Source organism: Egretta garzetta, unplaced genomic scaffold (assembly GCF_000687185.1).
Source record: "Egretta garzetta isolate BGI_Z169 unplaced genomic scaffold, ASM68718v1 scaffold354, whole genome shotgun sequence".
NCBI classification, from domain to species: domain Eukaryota; kingdom Metazoa; phylum Chordata; class Aves; order Pelecaniformes; family Ardeidae; genus Egretta; species Egretta garzetta.
Window position 1 is genome coordinate 2,420,867 of NW_009259593.1, and position 19,982 is coordinate 2,440,848.

General features: G+C 39.7%; 1 protein-coding gene across 1 annotated transcript in view; it reads left to right on the plus strand.

Annotated features, from left to right (window-relative positions):
• Nucleotides 1-14,100: 14,100 nt before the first annotated feature.
• ZNF536 (zinc finger protein 536) overlaps nucleotides 14,101-19,982 on the plus strand; it is a 187,774-nt gene continuing 181,892 nt past the window's right edge. The window contains exon 1 of the mRNA XM_035893617.1: nucleotides 14,101-16,270. Within this exon, the coding sequence (XP_035749510.1) occupies nucleotides 14,101-16,270 (2,170 nt within the window). The remainder of the gene's footprint in view (nucleotides 16,271-19,982) is intronic.

The window sequence follows — 19,982 nt, forward strand, 5'->3', positions numbered from 1 at the left end:
CATCCTTAAAGTACGGTACTTTCTCTGATCATTTGGAGGAAAAAACCCACCAAAACTGTGCTAAGTCCTGCAGCAGCCTGTTATTTCTCTTTGCCAGACAAAAAAAAAAAAAAAAAGACCAACATCTCATAGTACAACATGCTCTTTTATTATTAAAGCTTGTAAACCAATATGAAAACTAGTTTTAAAAACCACTGGGTTTTTAGAGTGGGGAGAGATGCGCTTTTAGCTTCTGACACTGTGGTTATTCTTCAGCTCTTGAAAATGTAATAGCAGATAAATACAAAAGTTGAAAATACTGGACTTACTTGTGTGCAAACTTTATTTTCCCTTCAAGCGGAAGTGGTTGAAAATGAAGAAGTTTTGCATCTTTACAGAAGAGCCTCGTCTCTCTCTTGCTTTTCAATTGCACCCATTCTAAGTGAGCACAAAGGGCCAGATGCAGAAATGCAGTGGGAGTCCTGATTTTCACCCCAGCTGGTAGCAGTCAGGCTCCTAACTGCTGCTGGAGCCCTGGCTCCGGGTGTACCGAACCTTAGGCGCCGTTTGACCCCCTCTATTTCTTGGTGGGGCGGTGGCCCAGGTAGCCGCCCAGTTCGGTAGCCTTCCCATTGATTTTGTGTGGAATATAGCAGGAGGCAATAGGTGGAAGCCTGACGCTGGTTTGCAGCAGCGTGAAAGGGCAACTGGTGGAGGAGATCTTAGTGCTGGGAAGGGGGTGACATGGGGCAGGAAGGCTGAGGGCCCACATCAGTGCCCTTGGGTACCTGCCCAGCCGCTCCTTCCTCCAGCTTTTTGCAGGGAGCGATCAGCTGCACCCGAGTGCCCTGACACGTGTTTCTGATGCCAGGTAAAATTCCCAGTAAGTGGGTTTTCACTGTGTGAGGAGTATGAGGCTGCGCTTAGTGAGGAAGACCTGCTTGCATTTCTCTTTCTCCTGCCGTGACAGCTGACAGGAATGTGTGCATCACTGCCAGCTTTCATGCAGGAGAGGCACAGGTACGTTTTGTGCGTACGCTCACCATAGCTGAGGAGCTGAAAGTTAAGCTGCCTGCTGACAGTTTCCTGAAATCATATCAATAACATATTGTTAGCTCTTGTGATTGAAGCTAAAAGAGTCTGCTGTTGGATAAAGGATACATGATACAGGCATTTCATAAGCTAGGGATATAAATGAATAATTCTGCTCATTCACAGTACTTACTTTTTTTTTACAGTATAATTTTTATACCATTGTCATTTTACAATATTTTTGGAAAATCCAGAAAGAGAACAAAGAAGTCCTTTAGAAACATACTGGGTTTGGGGTTTGTTTTTTTTTGGTAAAAACGTCACTAGGAAAATAAAAGTCAACAACCAAAAATTGAGAAAGGACTTCTTTTTCGGGCTTTAAAAAAAAAAAAAAAAGAAAAGAAAAGGAAACTACAAGGAAGCCTGATACTTTGATTAAATATGGCTTAAATTCTTAGATAACTTTGCACTGAAGTAAGAGAAGCCGCAATTTGCTATATACATCCCCTTCTTGCTTTCTCACATTGAATAAGAATAGCTGGTCTATTCAGAATTAGAAAGTGAAGGAGATGAAAATCCTTTTAATTAGAAAGATATAACAGTCTCTGTAAGTGTGGGTGCAAGGCGCTGGTAATCAGTCAAACAGAAAAATGAGAATCTGCTTGGGCAATGCAGAGGTTTCGTGTGGGAACTCCCAAGTGCCGTCAGCTTTGGAGCTTTTGGTGCTCGGCCATGTACAACCAGGAGCACTTTGATGTCCTATTGCAAGTAGTGGGAGCCCACTCACCACCTCCCATGGCCCGGTCCTTGAAACTGAACCACCAAGTCTTTTTCCCTTTTTTTGTCTGGCTTTGTATTTTGCTGAAATTACCTAGATTCACACAGGTTTGCAGCAATGAAAATCAAAATTGAGTAAAGTTTTACATGAACTGCAGAAAGGGAACACAAACGGCTCATTTGCACAGACTATTGAAGAGACTTGAAATAATTTCACCGAGAGTTGGTTATGTTTATTTGTGTGTTGTATCCAACACTCTTGCAGTAAAGAACTCCTGGTTAGTCCCTGGTCCTGATAACAACTCCTAGCTGCTCTCAGCCTGCCACGGGACCGAAGCCTCCAGGGATCCTGTCAGTCACTCGAAGGAGTTTGGTCAGATCTGTACGGGGCCGGAGCTGGCTGTTAAGGATATATTACAGTTAGCAGAGTCCATCTCCCAACTGACTCTGCAACCGTAATTGAACTTGCCAGGGTCTGTCATCCTGTGATTGCATTTATCAGACTTTCTTTGTCGGCTTTGTTGCCACTCACCGATCAACCACGATAGGTTGTCTTTTCAGCTAAGGGCCGGGAATGGTGCAATTAACATCAAAATTATTTAAAGGATTTTTATCCCGCAGATAGCTTTGAAATACATTATTGTATTTTTATAGCATTTCTCCTCCCCTGTATTCATCTATCTGCTATGTGTCTGCCAAGTTTTCAGTGCCCTTTTTATTAATGATCAAAGCTATTGTGTCCAGATAAAACAGGGGTGCCCAAACAGCAATCGGTGCTCAGCCTGTTGGGATCCTGAAGGCTGTGCTGCCATTGTATTTAAATGTACGTACTGTTTTACCATAACCAGCGCTTGCAGCTGCGCTTCCTTCAACATATGCACTGTGTAGCCATTCCCTTTCCTGTACTTGATCTTGCAGCACAACGGTAGGAGGAGATTCTCTGTTCAGTTCACAGGTTGCACCTCACTGCCTTCAAGCGTGCTGTGAAGATGTGACCCTTTTTGATGGTTGCTTGTGTGACATCATCGTTATCTCCCTGGCTTAATTGCAGAACTGTACGACTGTTTTGCACCATTGTTCAGAGGAAGAGGCAGGGTGATTGTGAGGCAGAATGATCTCACTCCGACAGGTAGAGATAACTTTAAAAGCAGCTGGGGAAATGCAGGGAAATACTCCCAAGTCAGTTACTTTTAGTGTACACATTCCTGTTTGAGGTTGTCTCCTTGCTCAAGAAGCCATCTGAAAGAGCAGCGTCATTAGCAGTACTGCAGGTAGATGCATTTTTTTTTGCTTCTCTAAAATGACAGTCTGAAAAAGAGCATGTTTTTTGAATATTTTCTGACCTCGGGGTAGATAGGATGATAGAAGTTGCACAATCAAGCTGTCGTAGTCTTAGCTGTGCGCAGTGACTGCTAACCGCACCCTGTTAAGTCTAAACCACGTATCTCCGTGTGAAGGCATCATAGGAGGCGCGAGGTGGCTTCTCGAGTTAGCGGCTCTGCTCTTATATTCATGATGGTGATCAATTAATAAAGTTAAATGACAACAGCAGTAATACATCATATCACTAAAAGTGTGCACAGACCAGAACACCAAAGGAAAACAGAGATTTGTGGGTTTGTGTTTAATTTTTCTTGAGTGATAATTAAACATATTTTTTCTGTCCTTAGTCTGAGTTTGTGTTGTGTCTCCTCATCTATCTTTTTCCATTTAATTGTGCACGGAGTTTGCTGTTTCTACTTTTTTGGAAACCACAAACATGAGGAGTATTCTGAGCAATGTTTGCTCTGTTTTTCCCCACATCCACCTTCCTCCAGCATCCCTGCCTCTTTCAGCTGCATCTTTTACACTGTCTAATTCCACTGAAATGGAGGCTTTCTCAATATTATCCTTTTCCTGGAAATTAGTATTAAAAATAACTCATTGAAGCCACTTGTATCTAAGAATCACTATGACCCTCTAAATTATGTCTTTTCTTTTTGCCACCAAGTCTATGTGTCATAGGGAGAGAAAAAATAAATCAGTTGGGTTGAGGGAAGAAAGGAGAGAAGACAGAAATTGGAGGTAGAAGGGATTAACAGCCAAGAATCTCAGTTATTAAAAACCAAAATAACTCTCCGTAATATTTTAACCAAAAAATTTTATGCTGACAGGTCTGTCATGAGTTAAAAAAACCAGTCTTTTCAGCAGTCAATTATGTTTGATAAAAGAAAGCTATCTGGCATACTGGACTAAGCAATGGGAGTCAAGAGTTCTGGACTCTGTCCCTGGCTTCTTTACAAAGGATGAGCCATCTATTTAAGTCAAGATACATGGCAAGCTTTTCCTAAATGAGATGTGGAAATGATCAGTTAGGGATACTCACTTCTACAGTGCTGAAATTCTGAAAAATTTGGTCCCTTTACAGCCTTGGAAGCTGTTTGGGTGCACTGAAATTGGGCAAGTTTCTTCTGAGCTTCAGACTATTTGCATTTACCTTATATTAAGATGTTGGTTATTTCTGTGCCCAGCAAAGAAACATGCAGAAAATGTCTTCTCCTCCACTTGCTGTGTTGATCACAGTATGCTTTGATGACCTGTGATGCTGGGGAGCTTTACAGAATACTGGGGTATGAGCTGGTGGGAATTACTGCTGGGGACGTTTCAGCAGCGTGCAGGGGGAAAAGGAGGAGCTTAACTCTTCCCAGATACACAGTGTGGCCCTTTCATACTTTTTATGTGTGGGGGGACTTTTTTAATGTTGGTTTCTCGTAAATATGCTGACCTTGAAGAATGGAGTCATTTATCTTTTCATTCTCTCTATATACTTTCCTCTCCTTTGTTGGCAGTTCAATGTCATTAGAAGTAAAATAAATGCAGTTGCATTACATATGTACTTTGAGAGTATATACTGTTGCATATGCTCTCTTTCATGTGCAACAGGTTATATAAGGTTTAATGTATTAATCTTGCTTTTTCCTTTTGACCAACATTAAAATACTTACTTAGGCACTAGGTTTCTGTGTTGATGCCATCACAGGTAGCCCGTATGTTTAGTGATGCATTGTTTTGTCTACTGTCTAACTCAATACTATGCAATTTGGAGCATCCTTAATTATCCTACAAACCATTTTGTGGTAATGAAACCAAATATGGCGTAGGCTTGGCTAACATCTCTGTGATATTATTTGGCATACCACATATTTCTGTTTCAAATATAAATTAGTTACTGCTTTTTCAAAATATGCACTCTATTAGTTAAATCTATACTTTGAGACATCTTTCCCCCTCGCCAAACCTGTTATAAGTATTCTCTTTTTCCTCGTTCTTTATGCAGATAGGATTGGGCCTGGACTCTCTAATTTGACAGAAAACAGGATAACCTTGTGGTCTTCGTTAAGTCCTAAAACTACCATTGGGTGTGCAGTGTCTTTCCATCTAACTACGTCTTTTGTTCCACTAGAGGAAATTACTTAACTTGTTAGAGAGCTTTTTTTAAAAGGTTTAACTGTAACAGTCTTTACCTAATAGACCTGGGATTGCAGGGAGGTGATTAATGTGACTTAAAGGATCTCTGTGATATAGGACTGAAGGGCAGAATTACTTTGTTTTTGTTGGCAATCCCACTTGTGCAATTTCATTTCTTCCCAAAACCGATTTCCAGCATTCTGCATAAGGTTAAAGAAAAAGTCTAATTGGAACATATACTTCTTTTTGAAACTCTCTTTATTCAGGGATGTTCTGTTTATGCATTTTCATTGGGCATGTGTGTCTTTGTCCCTTGAAATCCATCTATTTATTGCAGTGACACCTACTGCTGAGAGAGCTGATCCGCAACAGGATCAGTTACTGTTAAACTTGGCCAACAAGCAGTTCGTGACTCAACCAGCAGATGTTTCTGTGGCTCAGGTCAAAGGGAACTTATGGACTCAGGTTTTTTTTCTTTACTCCTTGCATTAAGTGCCAGGAAAGTCAACACTAGGTACAGACAGTTGACCTGACCAGTAGCAGGAGGAACTGAACTAGGGCCCTGAGGATCTGCAAAGACCAAAGCATTAGTCTGTTGAGCCACTGTGCTGGCTACAGTCCAACAGTTTCAGACAACTGACTATCTGATTGCATGCCTGGATTTTAGTAATGATTTTACATACTTATTTGATGATTTGTATCCAAGCTTATGCTTCTGACAGGTGCCCTTGTGAACAAAATCTCGCTGGGCTATCGCATATGAATATTTCACAATCAATCATACTTTGATCTTGGGGACATATGTGCATGTGACATTATATTTAGTTGTGCACAAAATCTAAGTCTAAGCCTTTGTGAAATGAAAATAAAATCATCAAGCCAGCATTACAGTTTTGGATTTAAATTGTTTCCAACTATGATTTGAGTTCTGTGGTCTTAACTCTTCTTGCTTGATCTCTTTGTAATTGGTATAGGGGGCCTGATCCTCCTGTCCTCACCCAGCTGAAATGCACTGCCTTTTAATTGGAACTTGCCTGTGTGAGGAATGCAGGATTAACAGGGTCAACATTATGTATATTTTAATATTATATAATGAGTTAGAGTATTACAGATTTCCAGTGAGGTACAGTGTCCTCAGATGAGAATAGAAGATTGAGAGTCCATTTCGTGCTGTAAAAATGACAAAAAATGAAATCATAAATATACTTTGCAAAGTCTTCCAGGCATTTTATTATTTTATTTGTACTGCGTGATACTGTAGTGGATCGTTAAAAGCCTAATTTTAAGGGTTTTTTCAATCTGACGTGGATGCCAGTTAGATTAATTAAAGTGAATGATCAGATAGGAACTACAGGAGATTGATCAAATTGGAGAGAGTTTAATCAGTTGTGCACATTCCAAATTACATGAAAATAACAAATTTACTTTTTAAAATGCTATTTCTAAAGTGACAGGAACTTTAGTTTAATGAAGCATTCGCAAATCAGGCTCCCATTTGAATTTTGGTATCACTCTTATCTTTACTTTTGTCATCAGGAGAACACTAGGGGGAAAAAAGTAAAATGAGAATCAGTGCTTATAAGCTAAAAAATAATGATCCCAGATGCAACCAGTGCCTGGAAAAAAAGCAAGATTTTTTTTTTTTTAATCTACTGAACTTTCAGTACCAATTATTTATCTTTCTCTTCTTTGGATCTGACTTCTTAAGTATATGCAAGTGAAATAGAATAAATAAGGAAAACAGATTTTGCTAAGTCACATGCAAAGTAGCAATAAATCAAACAGCTTGTCTGCATTCTTCTAATCTTTCTATTCTAATCTGTGAGTGAGACTTATAAATGACCTCTCGTCTCCTCTCCGCTCGTCTTCCTAGATTGTGATCACAAACAGTTCACAGTCCTCCACTCCATGGGTGCTACCAACCAAAGGCTGTTCTGGTGATTTATCTTCCACTGATCAGTTATCAGCCCAAAATGCTGTGCTAGCTAGAAAGTACCCTACAGATGTAACAGGTATTTCAGAAAGCAACTGTCGTCTTGGTCCGGAGTGAAAGCAGTACCGCCTCAGCAAACAATTTTCTGTCTGCTAATGACTTTTGAAACTTCAAAATCCCTCTGCTAACCCTTCTTTAAGACGTAAAAACTGTTGTGGAATGAGTTGGCTCTGTTGTTACTAAAGGAGTACTTTGTTTTGGAATCAATAAGCAGCTTGTTTAAATATCAGCATTACAAAGCAGCTATAGTTTTGTCAAATGCCTTCCCTGCTCCCTCCTGCGTGGTCTCCCAGCGGCTGGATGCTGGAAGATGGGTGTTTGCGTGAGGCTCCGGCCCCGGCCCCGTGTGCCTGGCTGGGGCTGCGGGAGCTGGTCGGCGCACGGTCACCCAGCACTTTGCACAGACCGCAGTCGAGCGGTGCTTCACCCCGGTGTTTAATCCTTAGGAGCTACATATGCTTTGCAACGACTGCAAAACTTAAATGTGGTAAAGTGACTAACAGTGCTAACAAATTACCAAGGTGGCCTTAATAGTATTTAAATAAACACAAATAGATAGGATACATTACCTGTAGGCCAACTTTTTTTTTTTTAAAGACGTTCTGTTACACTCTGGACACCATGTATTTCCCTAATATAATTCTATTATACCCCAAGGAGCAGGACACCACCTACTTAACCACCAAAAAAAAAAAAAAAAAAAAAAAGGAAAACTCCAATGAACACAATGCAGTTACTCGATTTTACGTAAGTAAAATGAGAATAGAATCTGGCCTAATGTTTCTCAGATTGGATAATGCTATCCTGGTGGCATTAAATACAGCTGATCTCTCCCTTCCCCTTCCATGCACACATGTTTTTGTTAAAATTTAACTACTTGCATCTATGTCTCTTAGTATTGCCTACGAATCAGTCAAAGAAGAGTAGGTCATCTATCCTGCCCTACTGTTTATATATTAATCATCTGGCAAATAAACCGCTCAGTGTCCTACCCACCTCAGTAATATTTGTGATGTAATTTGTTTGGATGCCCAAATGTCACCAGCGTTGATTGTAAGAGATGAAAAAAATGTACTTGCTCAGCACACCAAGCTCTGGGCTAAAATGTAAGCATGAAATCTCTGGTTTATTTTTGTAATAATGTTTACAGCTGTTTAATGACCCTGAAAGGGTTCAGTAGTCTGGTGTTCTGTATTTCTTAACAGGAGTGTATTATGCTTATAACAGCCTTAGTTAAACTGTTTCAGCTACAACAGTAAGAGCAATATTTAATAAAAATTCAATATATATTCTGAAGTTTCTCAGCGATACTTGTTTATGAGTTGCTAAGAACTCAAGCAGTCTGTATTGCAGCATTTAGAATTTGTCTATGGACCACAAGATAATGTAGGTATATGTGAATTTTTCTAGCTGGAAAGATAAATACCAGGTCTATATTCTGAGAGCATAAGTAACAGTGTGTGTAACTAACTGCTCAGAGGATCAGGGCCAGAGCGAGCTTGTCATTTAAACACGTGAGCTTGTAAAGCATTACTTTGCTTACTGAACTGTAAATCTTTTAACTAACCTAATCTAAGCTATAATAACAGCACAACAGCGTTTTTAAAATGACTGTTTTCTCTGCAGCAGTGAGGAGGGAAATGCTTTAGTGCGTGTGTCCAGTAGGAATGAACAGGTGTAAATGAGAGCTGAATTTGGTCCATCTGTTTGCAAAGATAGCAGGTGTGTGTATGCATAGATGTGTATGTATACAGATATATGTCTGCATGCATATATTTACATGTGTGTGTAGGCATATATCTATATTTAAGCTATTTTTTTTATTCTAGTTGCCATCTTTTTTTTTTTTTTTTTCCTCTGTTTCCAGCAAAAGGAAGCCGAGCTTCTCATATTACATTAATGTAGTTGTGATGACAGGCATTTCTGGTGTCATAATTGGTTTTAAATTCCAGTAATCCATTTCAAATAGTTAAATAAAATCTGTGTGTTCAATTGAAATGGCTGAAGTCAGAACTTTCGTTATTGATATCACAGGAAATAGTCTTGAGGGCAAAAATGTGAGTGAAATCAAAATAACTATTAGTATCATCAAAGGGACTTGAATGTCTCTCTGTACCTTCATGTGGGAGATGAGAGAGGTTTTTTTATAATATATGGATCCAGTTGTGAATTTCATAAGCTGAGTACCCTCTGCCCAGAAATAGGACGCTGCGCACCCGACGCAGTAAATGGCTGTCCTCTGATCGCTCGTTTGCTTCTCGCTCAGGGGCCGCTCCTGCCCTGTGCAGGATAAACCAAGCTGGGCTGTAGCCCCTGCGTACGTAGCAGGGTGAGGACTGGCTTTCTCTGTGCAAGAGCTGCGGGTTTGTTTAGGTTAGGAAGGGCAGCCAGTGAACAACTCCTGATACCAATGTGCTCTGTACTGTGCCACGGCTTGGGGGACACTGTCTTGGCAAAGCATTTGAGATAATTAAAGGTCAAAAATTTACTACGTAAATTTCAACAAACATATTTTGAATTTCTTAACAATCTCAAATTTGATTTGCAGTTGATTTTGTAAACATACGTTAACTGCAGAGAACATTGTGCTTCTGTTCCCAGTGCGAGTGGTGGCAAAACATTCTGTGTTTTCCTTATAAGAGAGATCAGAATAATGAAAATAATGTGATAGACTATATATTTAAAAATTGAAAGCTAGAATTTTTCCCTCCCGTGAAGTATCACATCAGCACTTATAAATTAGCATGTCCAGATTTTTTGGTTTTTGAATACCTTGTGTTTGGGTTTGGGGAGGCAAGAAGGGCAGAACATAATGAAGAAAGATGTTGAGAAAAATATTTGCCAAAACACTCAAAATTACAAACTGGTTGTCCATTAAAAGGTACATTTCAATGAGGTCCATTCACCTGAGCTTTTTTTAGTGTTTTTAGCATTTGATTTTGGGGGCAGAATGGTTATGGTAAAATTGCACATCAGACCAGCCAGAGGAGGACAGTTGCATCTACAGGGAGATCCAGGTGGAGGCAGGGAGGCAGGATGACCGCATGGCTGCGAGCATGGCTGAGATGCAGTAGCACCCCTATGCCTCTTGGGTGTTGTGGAGAGCAGCCGGACCCCAAGAGAGGGCCCTAGCTGACGGGAAGAGGCTGTGCCAATGACAACCATGACACCAGGCTGGGGACCTTGACCTGCGGGGCCTGAAGCAAGATGCTTACTGGGGAATGGAAGCCTCTTACCCCACCTGGTGTAACCCTGTCTGGTCATAGTTCTAGACAGGGATGATGGATAAAGAGGGAGAGAATGAAATCACTAATTTTTTTAGAGAAAATAGTTAAATTAGGTTGGGTTATCTAATTCATAGTGGAATGATGGATGAGGAGGAGTTATATTTCTGTCTTGCATGTGGATATGAGATGAGATTTTGGTAGGTTTTGCTGAAGAATACCAACACTCTGATTTACGTGAGAGCATGGTCCCCATGTTCCTAAATGCACTAACGGGGAATTGCAGGAGGGGTAATTTCATGTGGCAGTACTTTGAATGGCATGATTATACTTTGCAATGAAACCAGGTAGCAGTGAGGAAAAGAAGAGACAATTCAGAGGCGGGAGACAGGAGTCCAAGAAGCTGGGGCAGGTGAGAGTGGGGATACAGTTTTTAAGAGAAGAACTGTAGCATCTTGAGATAGCAGTAGCTGGATCCTAGAAACTGAACAGCTGATCAGAATATGAGGCATTTATAGGTGGTTATTTCTCACTAAACAGAGGCTTTGTTGACCTTTCTGCATATTTCATCAAAAATGTATAAAATTTCCAGTGCCAGAAGATCAATGTGTGTGGCTCAGGCTCCCCAGACTTGATCCAAAATTATTAGTTCTTAAATGAAAAATTATGGGTTTGGTCTTCCTCTTGATTTTTTTTTTTTTCAACTCATCCTGTCTGTATTCTACTTTATATGTGTCTGTATGTTTGTGGGAGACAGAAAATAGCAAAAAAAAATTAGAAAAAATTATATTCCAACTATAACTGCTGTTGTTACTTTATTAAAGTTATCTTTGAAAAATAGCCACAGAATAACTTAAAATCTCAACCACAACTCCCTCTCCCCTCCCCAATCCAAATAACCATACATTTGAACTGATGCTTAGGGTTAAACATCAGAATTAATAAACTCCACTGGGATCTGTCAGCATTTCCAAACTTCGATAGAGCATAAAATGCTAAAATTAACTACCCAAACCCTCCTGAGCATGTAAAGGCACCAGTTCCCATTGAGGTCAACTGAATAAATGAAATTTAGACTGCATTTTTCAAGCTGTTACAGAATAATGACAATTCACAAAGACTTTCTAAACCCTCTTCAATATATATGTTTCTGTACATGCAATGCATTTCTTGAAGAATTTTTATGTTCTTGTTTGCCAACATGCCTTGTTTAAGCATGGTGAGGAGAAATAACACCTGTGGTATGTGGAATACAGACAGAAAGTGGATTCTGGTTTTTGTTTGGGTTTTGAGGTTTTTTGGTTTTGTGGGTTTTTTTAATTATTTTTAGGAAGTGGCTAGGCAGATATTCAAAATCTCAGTCAACTTCAGGCAGTGGCAGGCCTAAGCATTACAACCTTCAGATGTTAAGCTAATCCTTTTGAACATGAAATTTGGGTTGTTTCAAAAGTTAGGCAAACTTTAAAAAAAATGTTAAAAAAATGTGTTTGTATGTACCCACAGTTTGAATGTTTGTGGTCAGCTGCACAGAAAACTTTCATGGAAACCAAGAATTTCGTTTGCTACATGGCCTTGGGTGAACATCTGGCTTGACCATGTTCCCTTACCTTTGGAAATCAGACACTGCAAGCTAAACTTAAGTGCAATCCTGTAGCTTATAGGTATAAGCCTTCGCCTTTTATATACTTGATCTCATTAATATTTTTATAAATAACGACATTGACAGCATGTAAGTAATGGGTCTCCAAAATGAAACCTGAATCTGAGCACTGTTAAACTTTGAAAAAGATCTGCACTACATCTAAGCAAAATTTTGTAGCTCGTGTTCATCTTGATACACATGAATATACACTTCCCCCTTTACTTCTTACAAGATCTGCATTGTATCACAACGTCAATCATCCTGTCGAGGACTAAATAGGTCTCCTCTTGGAGACCACCCATGCTTTTTTTTTTTTAGGCCCTGATCCTGCAAATACTTAAGCATGTGTGGAACTTTGCTTTCAGGAGTCACCCTTTGAAGTCTACTGGACTACTCCCATGAGCACAATTACATGCATTTTAAGTACGTGACAGATTTGGGCCTCAAATTGTCTAGCAAGTGGCCACTGTGAAGCTGTGTGAGGAATGGTGTCCACCTGGAGTGTGCCTGCAGCCTTTGTAGAAGGCATAGCAAGTCAATGCTTTTGGCTGAAGCCAAACAGAAAGTTGACCAAATGCATTATTCAATAATGTATAGAATTCAGTAATTTTATTAGTGAATAAAGTGTCAAATCACTCCACTGAACAACACAGATCTTAATTATGTTCCAATATAACCTTATAGCATCATATAGTTTGAGAGTTATTAATGTAAAACTTTATATTTTAAGTAGAATTTTATAGATACATTATTTCTGTATAGAGTAGAGAAGTGGCAAGGATAGAAGATTATTGTGAACCATTATGCAGACCAGAACAGAGCACTTGTGTTTAACAAACAGCTTTGAATTCTAATTTTCTGCAATATACATAGTGTAGGTACAATTTGTAGTCATTACTGTGTATTAGGAAAGTTATTAAAATTCTTAAACTTGTTGAGGCTTTCCACAACACCTTCCCCAGATTTTAATTGGTTTTATCTAGTTTCATAAGAGAGCTCTTTAAAATGAATCAAAGTGCCTTAAATCACATGTCTTACCCATCGAAGGACAGAGATATTCCTTCTATAATCTGGCAAGTTTTCCTAAGAACTGAAATCTGAAGGTTCTCAACGATGAATTAAAAGACTTGGCAGAAGATAATTTATGTGCCTTTTGATGGGCTCAGTTTCAAAATGACAAAATAACAATGTTTTGTAACAGAAGGGTTAAATCTTAATCTCAGAGGTTTACAAAGCTGCTAGTCGCAGTCTCCTTAAAATTTAATATACCTCGTTAATGCTTACTTGCAAACACTGAAGGATTTTTATGATTATAATCATGTGTTACAGCACCTAGTACTGTTTCTAAGCAGCATACTAATCAGCTTAATGAGATATTACTGCACTTTTTGTTGACTAAAGCAAAATCCCTTTTATTGTTCTAAAGCTTGTCCTTTACTTTATTTTTTCCCAAAACATTATCTTGTTTTATTGTACGCCAGTAAATATCATACCATCATTTTTTTGTCAAATCATGAAACTATCTTTCTGATTGTAGACTGTGTAATATATTGAATATGGTTAATGGAACTGAAAGTTACAAATGGGTTTCTATTTTTGTTTTGGTTTTTTGGTTTTTTTTCTGGATTTTCTAATGGAAATGGGAAAGATACATAATATTTCTTTTTCTATAGATTTGGATATGTAAACAGCTGGAATTTCATAAGAAGAAATACAAGGGAGGTGGTAAAAGCCTTTGCCCCTTCTGTAATAATTAGATTTTAAAACCGTAGCATATTTAAAAATAGTAATTAATGGTTATTGGTAAACATGCAGAATGATGAAAGCACATGTATGATCAAAATTGTGCAGCACAGTTGGCATTTAATACACTTTTTATTGTTTTGACACTAATTCCTTTGCATTATTATGAGTAGGTAAAACATAAAATGCAAATTGTACATCAGCGACTCAATGCTTATAACTCTTTCACAGTCTGAATCTAAAATATCTTCTGATTTTCAGAGATGGAGGAAGCTAGTTTGTGCCTTGGTGTTTCTTCAGCTGTGCCGGAAGCTGACGCCCATCTCAACAGCACCATACTCAATGGGCAGTATTCAATGAGCCAGAAGCTGCACCAGATCACTTCCCAGCTCAGCCATGCTTTCCCGGAGCTCCAGAACAGGCAGAATCCAGAGGAGAAGGCATCAGCGCCGCTAGAAGACAAAAGCCACATGTCCATAGCAAACCAGCCCATCAGCAGTCAGATGGCACTGCTGGCGAACCAGCTCAACAGAGAGGTTGACACCAGCTTGAATGGGCGCGTGGATCTGCAGCAGTTCTTAAATGGACAAAACCTAGGGATTATGTCTCAGATGAGCGACATAGAGGATGATGCCAGGAAAAACAGAAAGTACCCATGTCCCCTCTGTGGGAAACGCTTTCGATTTAACAGCATCCTGTCGCTACACATGCGAACTCATACTGGAGAGAAACCATTTAAGTGTCCATACTGTGACCACAGAGCAGCTCAGAAAGGCAACCTGAAGATACACCTGCGTACTCATAAGCTTGGAAACCTTGGCAAAGGTCGCGGAAGAGTCCGAGAAGAAAACAGACTTTTGCATGAGCTGGAGGAGAGAGCAATTCTTCGGGACAAACAGATGAAGAGCAGCCTCTTGCAGCCACGACCTGATGTGAAAGCACAGCAGCACACCCAGCCAATGCCTCTCGCAAACTGTAACTTGTCTGTGCCAGCTAATCACAGCACACCTGATATTTCCAACCCTGTTCCCTCTCCAAAGCCAGTCAGTGTCCAGGAAGAAGTTGTCGCTCAGACAGCCGGGTTCAGATGCACGTTTTGCAAAGGCAAGTTTAAGAAGCGAGAAGAGCTGGACAGGCACATAAGGATCCTGCACAAGCCTTACAAGTGTACCCTGTGTGACTTTGCCGCCTCGCAGGAGGAGGAGCTGATTAGCCACGTGGAGAAGGCTCACATAACTGCAGAGTCAGCACAGGGCCAGGGCTCCAATGGGAACGGGGAGCAATCGACCAACGAGTTCCGTTGCGAGGTGTGCGGCCAAGTGTTTAGCCAAGCCTGGTTCCTAAAAGGCCACATGAGAAAGCACAAGGATTCCTTTGAACACTGCTGTCAGATCTGCGGGAGGCGATTCAAAGAGCCTTGGTTTCTTAAAAATCACATGAAAGTTCACCTGAATAAGTTATCTGTAAAGAACAAATCTCCTAATGATCCCGAAGTACCTGTCTCCATCAGCAGCATGTCCCAGGAAGCTCATGCAAACTTATATTCGAGGTATCTGTCATGCTTGCAGAGTGGGTTTCTTCCTCCCGACAAAGCGAGTTTAAGTGAACAAAATCAAATCTATAACAAAGGAGATATGCCCATGAAAGAGAAAGAAGTCTTGGGGAAGCTCCTTTCGCCCATTTCTGGCATTGGCCACAGTATTGCTGAAGGGGATAAACATTCTTTATTGGGCTGTCTCAATCTGGTGCCTCCTCTGAAATCCAGCTGTATAGAAAGGTTACAAGCTGCCGCCAAAGCGGCAGAGATGGATCCAGTAAACAGCTATCAGGCCTGGCAGCTTATGGCAAGGGGAATGGCCATGGAACATGGCTTTTTGTCTAAAGAGCAGCAGATACAGCGCAGCCATGAAGACACTTTGGCAAATGCTGGAGTTATGTTTGATAAGGAGAAGCGGGAGTATGTGTTAGTAGGAGCAGATGGCTCTAAGCAGAAAATGCCTGCTGATTTGGTTCACAGCACTAAAATGGGCAATCAGAGAGACTTGCCAAACAAACTAGACCCTTTAGAAGGCAGTAGAGATTTTTTGTCACATGGTATGAACCAGGGACTCGATTACAACTTACAAAGTCATGGAAACGTAAAAGAAAAGCCAACTGAATGCCCGGACTGCGGAAGGGTTTTTAGAACATACCACCAAGTGGTCGTTCACTCCAGGGTCCACAAAAGAGACAGGAAAGGAGAAGATGAAATAATTCAAGGTAGTCTTGATGAGCGACGTGGGTCTGGAAGTGATCAAGAGTCTCAGTCTGTCAGCAGGTCGACAACACCAGGGTCCTCTAACATTACTGAAGAAAGCGGAGTAGGTGGGGGTCTCTCGCAGACGGGGAGTGCCCAGGAGGACAGCCCACACCCTTCCTCACCCTCCTCTTCAGGTATGATAACTTCTCCTTCCCTCTCTGCACTGAAAGCTTCGTAGGTATATTTGAAATCACAGCAGCAAAGTAGTTTATGCATTCTCTTGTTAGGTCGTTTCCTAGCAGTCCACAGGGACGTGGTATTATATGCCAGAACATCTGTGTTTGGGTTCCCGCAATGCCTTCGAGGTTAATTCTCGGCTCACCCTTTTCTCCCCTCCAAGGGCAGGTTTCCCAGCCTTTCAGCTGTCACCTCCGCCACCCCACCGGCAGCAGCGTGCAGGGTCTGTACAGTCACCAATGGCAGTGTCGCTTCCAGGGCCTCTCCCTCCACCTTTTGGAAAGTGTTTTTTTTTCTTCCTCTTCTATTCATGGTGCCTCTCTGGCAGATCTTTCCATGTCCTCTGTTTAAAAGGGTGAGGAAAGATGCCTTCTTCAAGCTATAGTTCAAAGAAATGGGATTAATAAACAGTGTGTTGGCTAACCTCTCTGATTGCCCTTATTCCCACAACCATATCAATTACTTAGCTGAGATATCTACTTGTACCTGGCCACTGGACTGATTAAAAAGAGATTCAAAAATACAAATTACTAACTTTTTGACAATCTTTTAACTTATGTGCATATTTTAACATGTATGAAGCCTTCTGCTTAATTCCCATCTATTTGAAAGTACAAGAAAGATAGAAATTGGACTGAAACATTTTAATTGCATTGTATGTCATGTTAACTTGCTGTGTATAAAATAGCAAAGCAGATAATATTTCGTTGGAGATGTCTATAAAATATTGAGCTTCCTGGTACAATTTTTAAAGTTGCTAGCCTATGACTGCCGAAATAAAATCTCCAAGTAATAACAGGTAAGATTTCTGGCCTCATCTATATTTCCAAAGTCACTTACTAATGGATAGTAAATTGAAAGTTATATCTTCAGCCCTTTTTAAAGAAAGCACCTCACTAATACTGTAATCATTCTGCAAGCCTAACAACAGAGGAAATCATGCCATAACAAATACTCTGTTACTAATGGCAACATTGATTTCTGCAATCAGCCATTAAGTCTAGAAAATGAAAGACAGTTTGAGGTACCTTAAGGCATTACATTGCCCACTGTTAAAGAGCTGGTAGCAGGCTGTTGAGGGTAATTCTTTTTAGTTTTTTTTCCCCCAGTTTCGATAAATATTTTAGTATTGGAGGCAATTCGCTGTTACAGTTATTAAGTATATGCCAGTTTATTTTTGTTGTTCTTGTCATGCTCCAGTATACTCTACTTCTGAGGCCAAATTAATATAAAAATAAAGTGTTAGTTTGCTGGCTTATTACAAACCAGTAAAGAAATTGTTAAGACACATAAATCTGCACTCCACATTCCACAGATTCCTATAGTACTTAATGCTGCTGTTTAAATACCCATGAAACACACTGTCTACTCTTAGAGTCATAGCCTCGTTTACAATTTATTACTGGTGAGGCACATTAGAAAATTCTATGTAGGAACAAGGGTAACAGGCGAGAGCTAATTTCATACTATATATAGTTGTTGAGATTGTTTTAAGAGGATTGAAAATATATCAGGACGAAGAAGATTATTTTTCTAACTTTCACTTTTCAAAATCCTACACATTGGGGGCGGGAGAACACTCCTCTTTAATATAGAAAGCGTCACTTTTGTTTTGCAGTGCTATAGAGTGATCAGAAATAAAAGATCCTGAAATCATTTACATTCTGTTCGAAGCCTGCCAGGGCTGTCTGGAAAAGTTTGGGCAGAAGGTTGAACTGATAGAGATTGAAGAGGATTCAACACAATGCATGTGAAAGTTGGTGTGTTTTGAGTGCCCTGAAAACTTTAATTCCAAGTGTTCTGGTTCGTTAAATGTATTGTTGTGGGAAGCTCTTCCTATCTTCAGAGGCAAAAGATAACACCGCAGTGCTGTTCTCTCTCTGGCCACTAATTTAAAATTGTTTTTAACTTAAACTACAGTTTATTTTAAAAGTTTCTTTTCGCACCTGATGCATTTGTCTTGAGGCATATAAAAACGCATGCAAAATATGTGCAGTAACAGTTGCTAGAAGCACATTGGTTTCTACTGAAGAAAGCCAGACCTTTTATATTAATATCTGATTGTCTCCTTTAGTCTGTTACCAGTAAATCTTGGAGGGCTCTCGGTGTCGTACACCCTGTCATGGAAAGTGTGCGCATTTTTATAACTTCTTAATCAGATGAAAGGATGGGAGTATTGCGTTTTACCAGAACAAAATCTAAGTATTCTTTAGTACTTTAAAATTAATTTTATAGCCATGTTGCTGTTGGAACTTTTCATTGTTATGAAGTGTGTATTTTATCACTACCTGTGAAAGATAAACCTGCAGAATATAACGAAATCAGATTTTTTTTGCATAAGGGAGAATTAAGTAGTCATTGAATCTTCTATTAAGAAATTACCGCAAAACAGTTTTACAAATTTCTCAGACTGCATAACAATGTCTCAAAACTTAATTTGCATCACTTGATTCTTTTTTGTTGAAAACTGGGTCAGTAGGGCCTGAGAAACTATTTTTTCAGATCTTAACCAATGAATTCTTCTTTATAAATTGGTGCTCTTAACATGATAGTAGTTCTGAATTCATCATAAAAACCTTTTTACACAGTGCCTCTTAGAACAGATCTCCAGAAGAAGGCTTACAATGAGTGGCAGAGAAGTCTTTGTTATCTGATGTAATTCTTTGCAAAGGAGGATTGGGAATGGAGTGCCTGTTTAAAAATGTCTAGCTCAGGCTGAGAAGAAGAAAGGGTCAAGTTTGCAATCAAACAGTTATTGCAGAGATGTGTGACTGTCACTGGCTGGGCTAATGTGGTATGCAGCTGTTTGTTATGTGAGTAAAAGAATGTTTGAATCAGTGAACATGTGAAAATGACTCCAGTGAACCAGAAAATGTGTTTGTTCTTTAGCTCTCCAAACTGCTGAGAACTAAGCTTAAGATCAACTGCTAAAACTAGGACCTTTGACAAATTGAGAGGTCATATTTTCTAACAGAAATGAACGAAACTAGTCACACAGATCATTTCCCTGTGTTTTTCATTGTTTTATCTTGTTTTTTGTTTACTTTTGTGTGAAATTGTGAGCGAGTCAAATAAATGTCATTTCTGTCTCCACATACAATACAAAGGGAAACTGCTGTAAAAAATATGTGCCTGCACTTACTCTTCCATATGCAGACAGTGTTGTGTATGTGGAGATGCTATCTGGATGATTCTTGTCTAAATGCAAGCACACTTCTGAAATTAATTTTGCAGCATCGCAGCAGAGGCGCAGCAAAGCAGGGCTGGATGTCCACTCTTATTTCTAGACCTCTTATTTTAAACAAAAGTTGTATTTATACAGGTTTTGCTTAGGAATTAATGCATGGAATAATTAAAACTTAATGTAGTAAGAAATGATACTGTTCATTATATCCAGCAGGGTAGTACCTTCTGCATTTTCCTATAATTTTGGTGTGGGGATAATTGAAGTCTTGATAGTATGAAAGGGGTAATTGAATGCACTGACCCTCCAGTTCATTAAATAAAGTAGGCCAAGTTACATGATCAATGGAAAGCACAGGGATTAAAAAAAGAAAATAAAATACTGTTAAATATAACCACTTATTCTTGTATGCAGCATTTACTATTGACTTTGGCATGGTTTGTTTGATCAGCTGGTTTGGAATCATTCAGGCAGCTTTTGGGGGG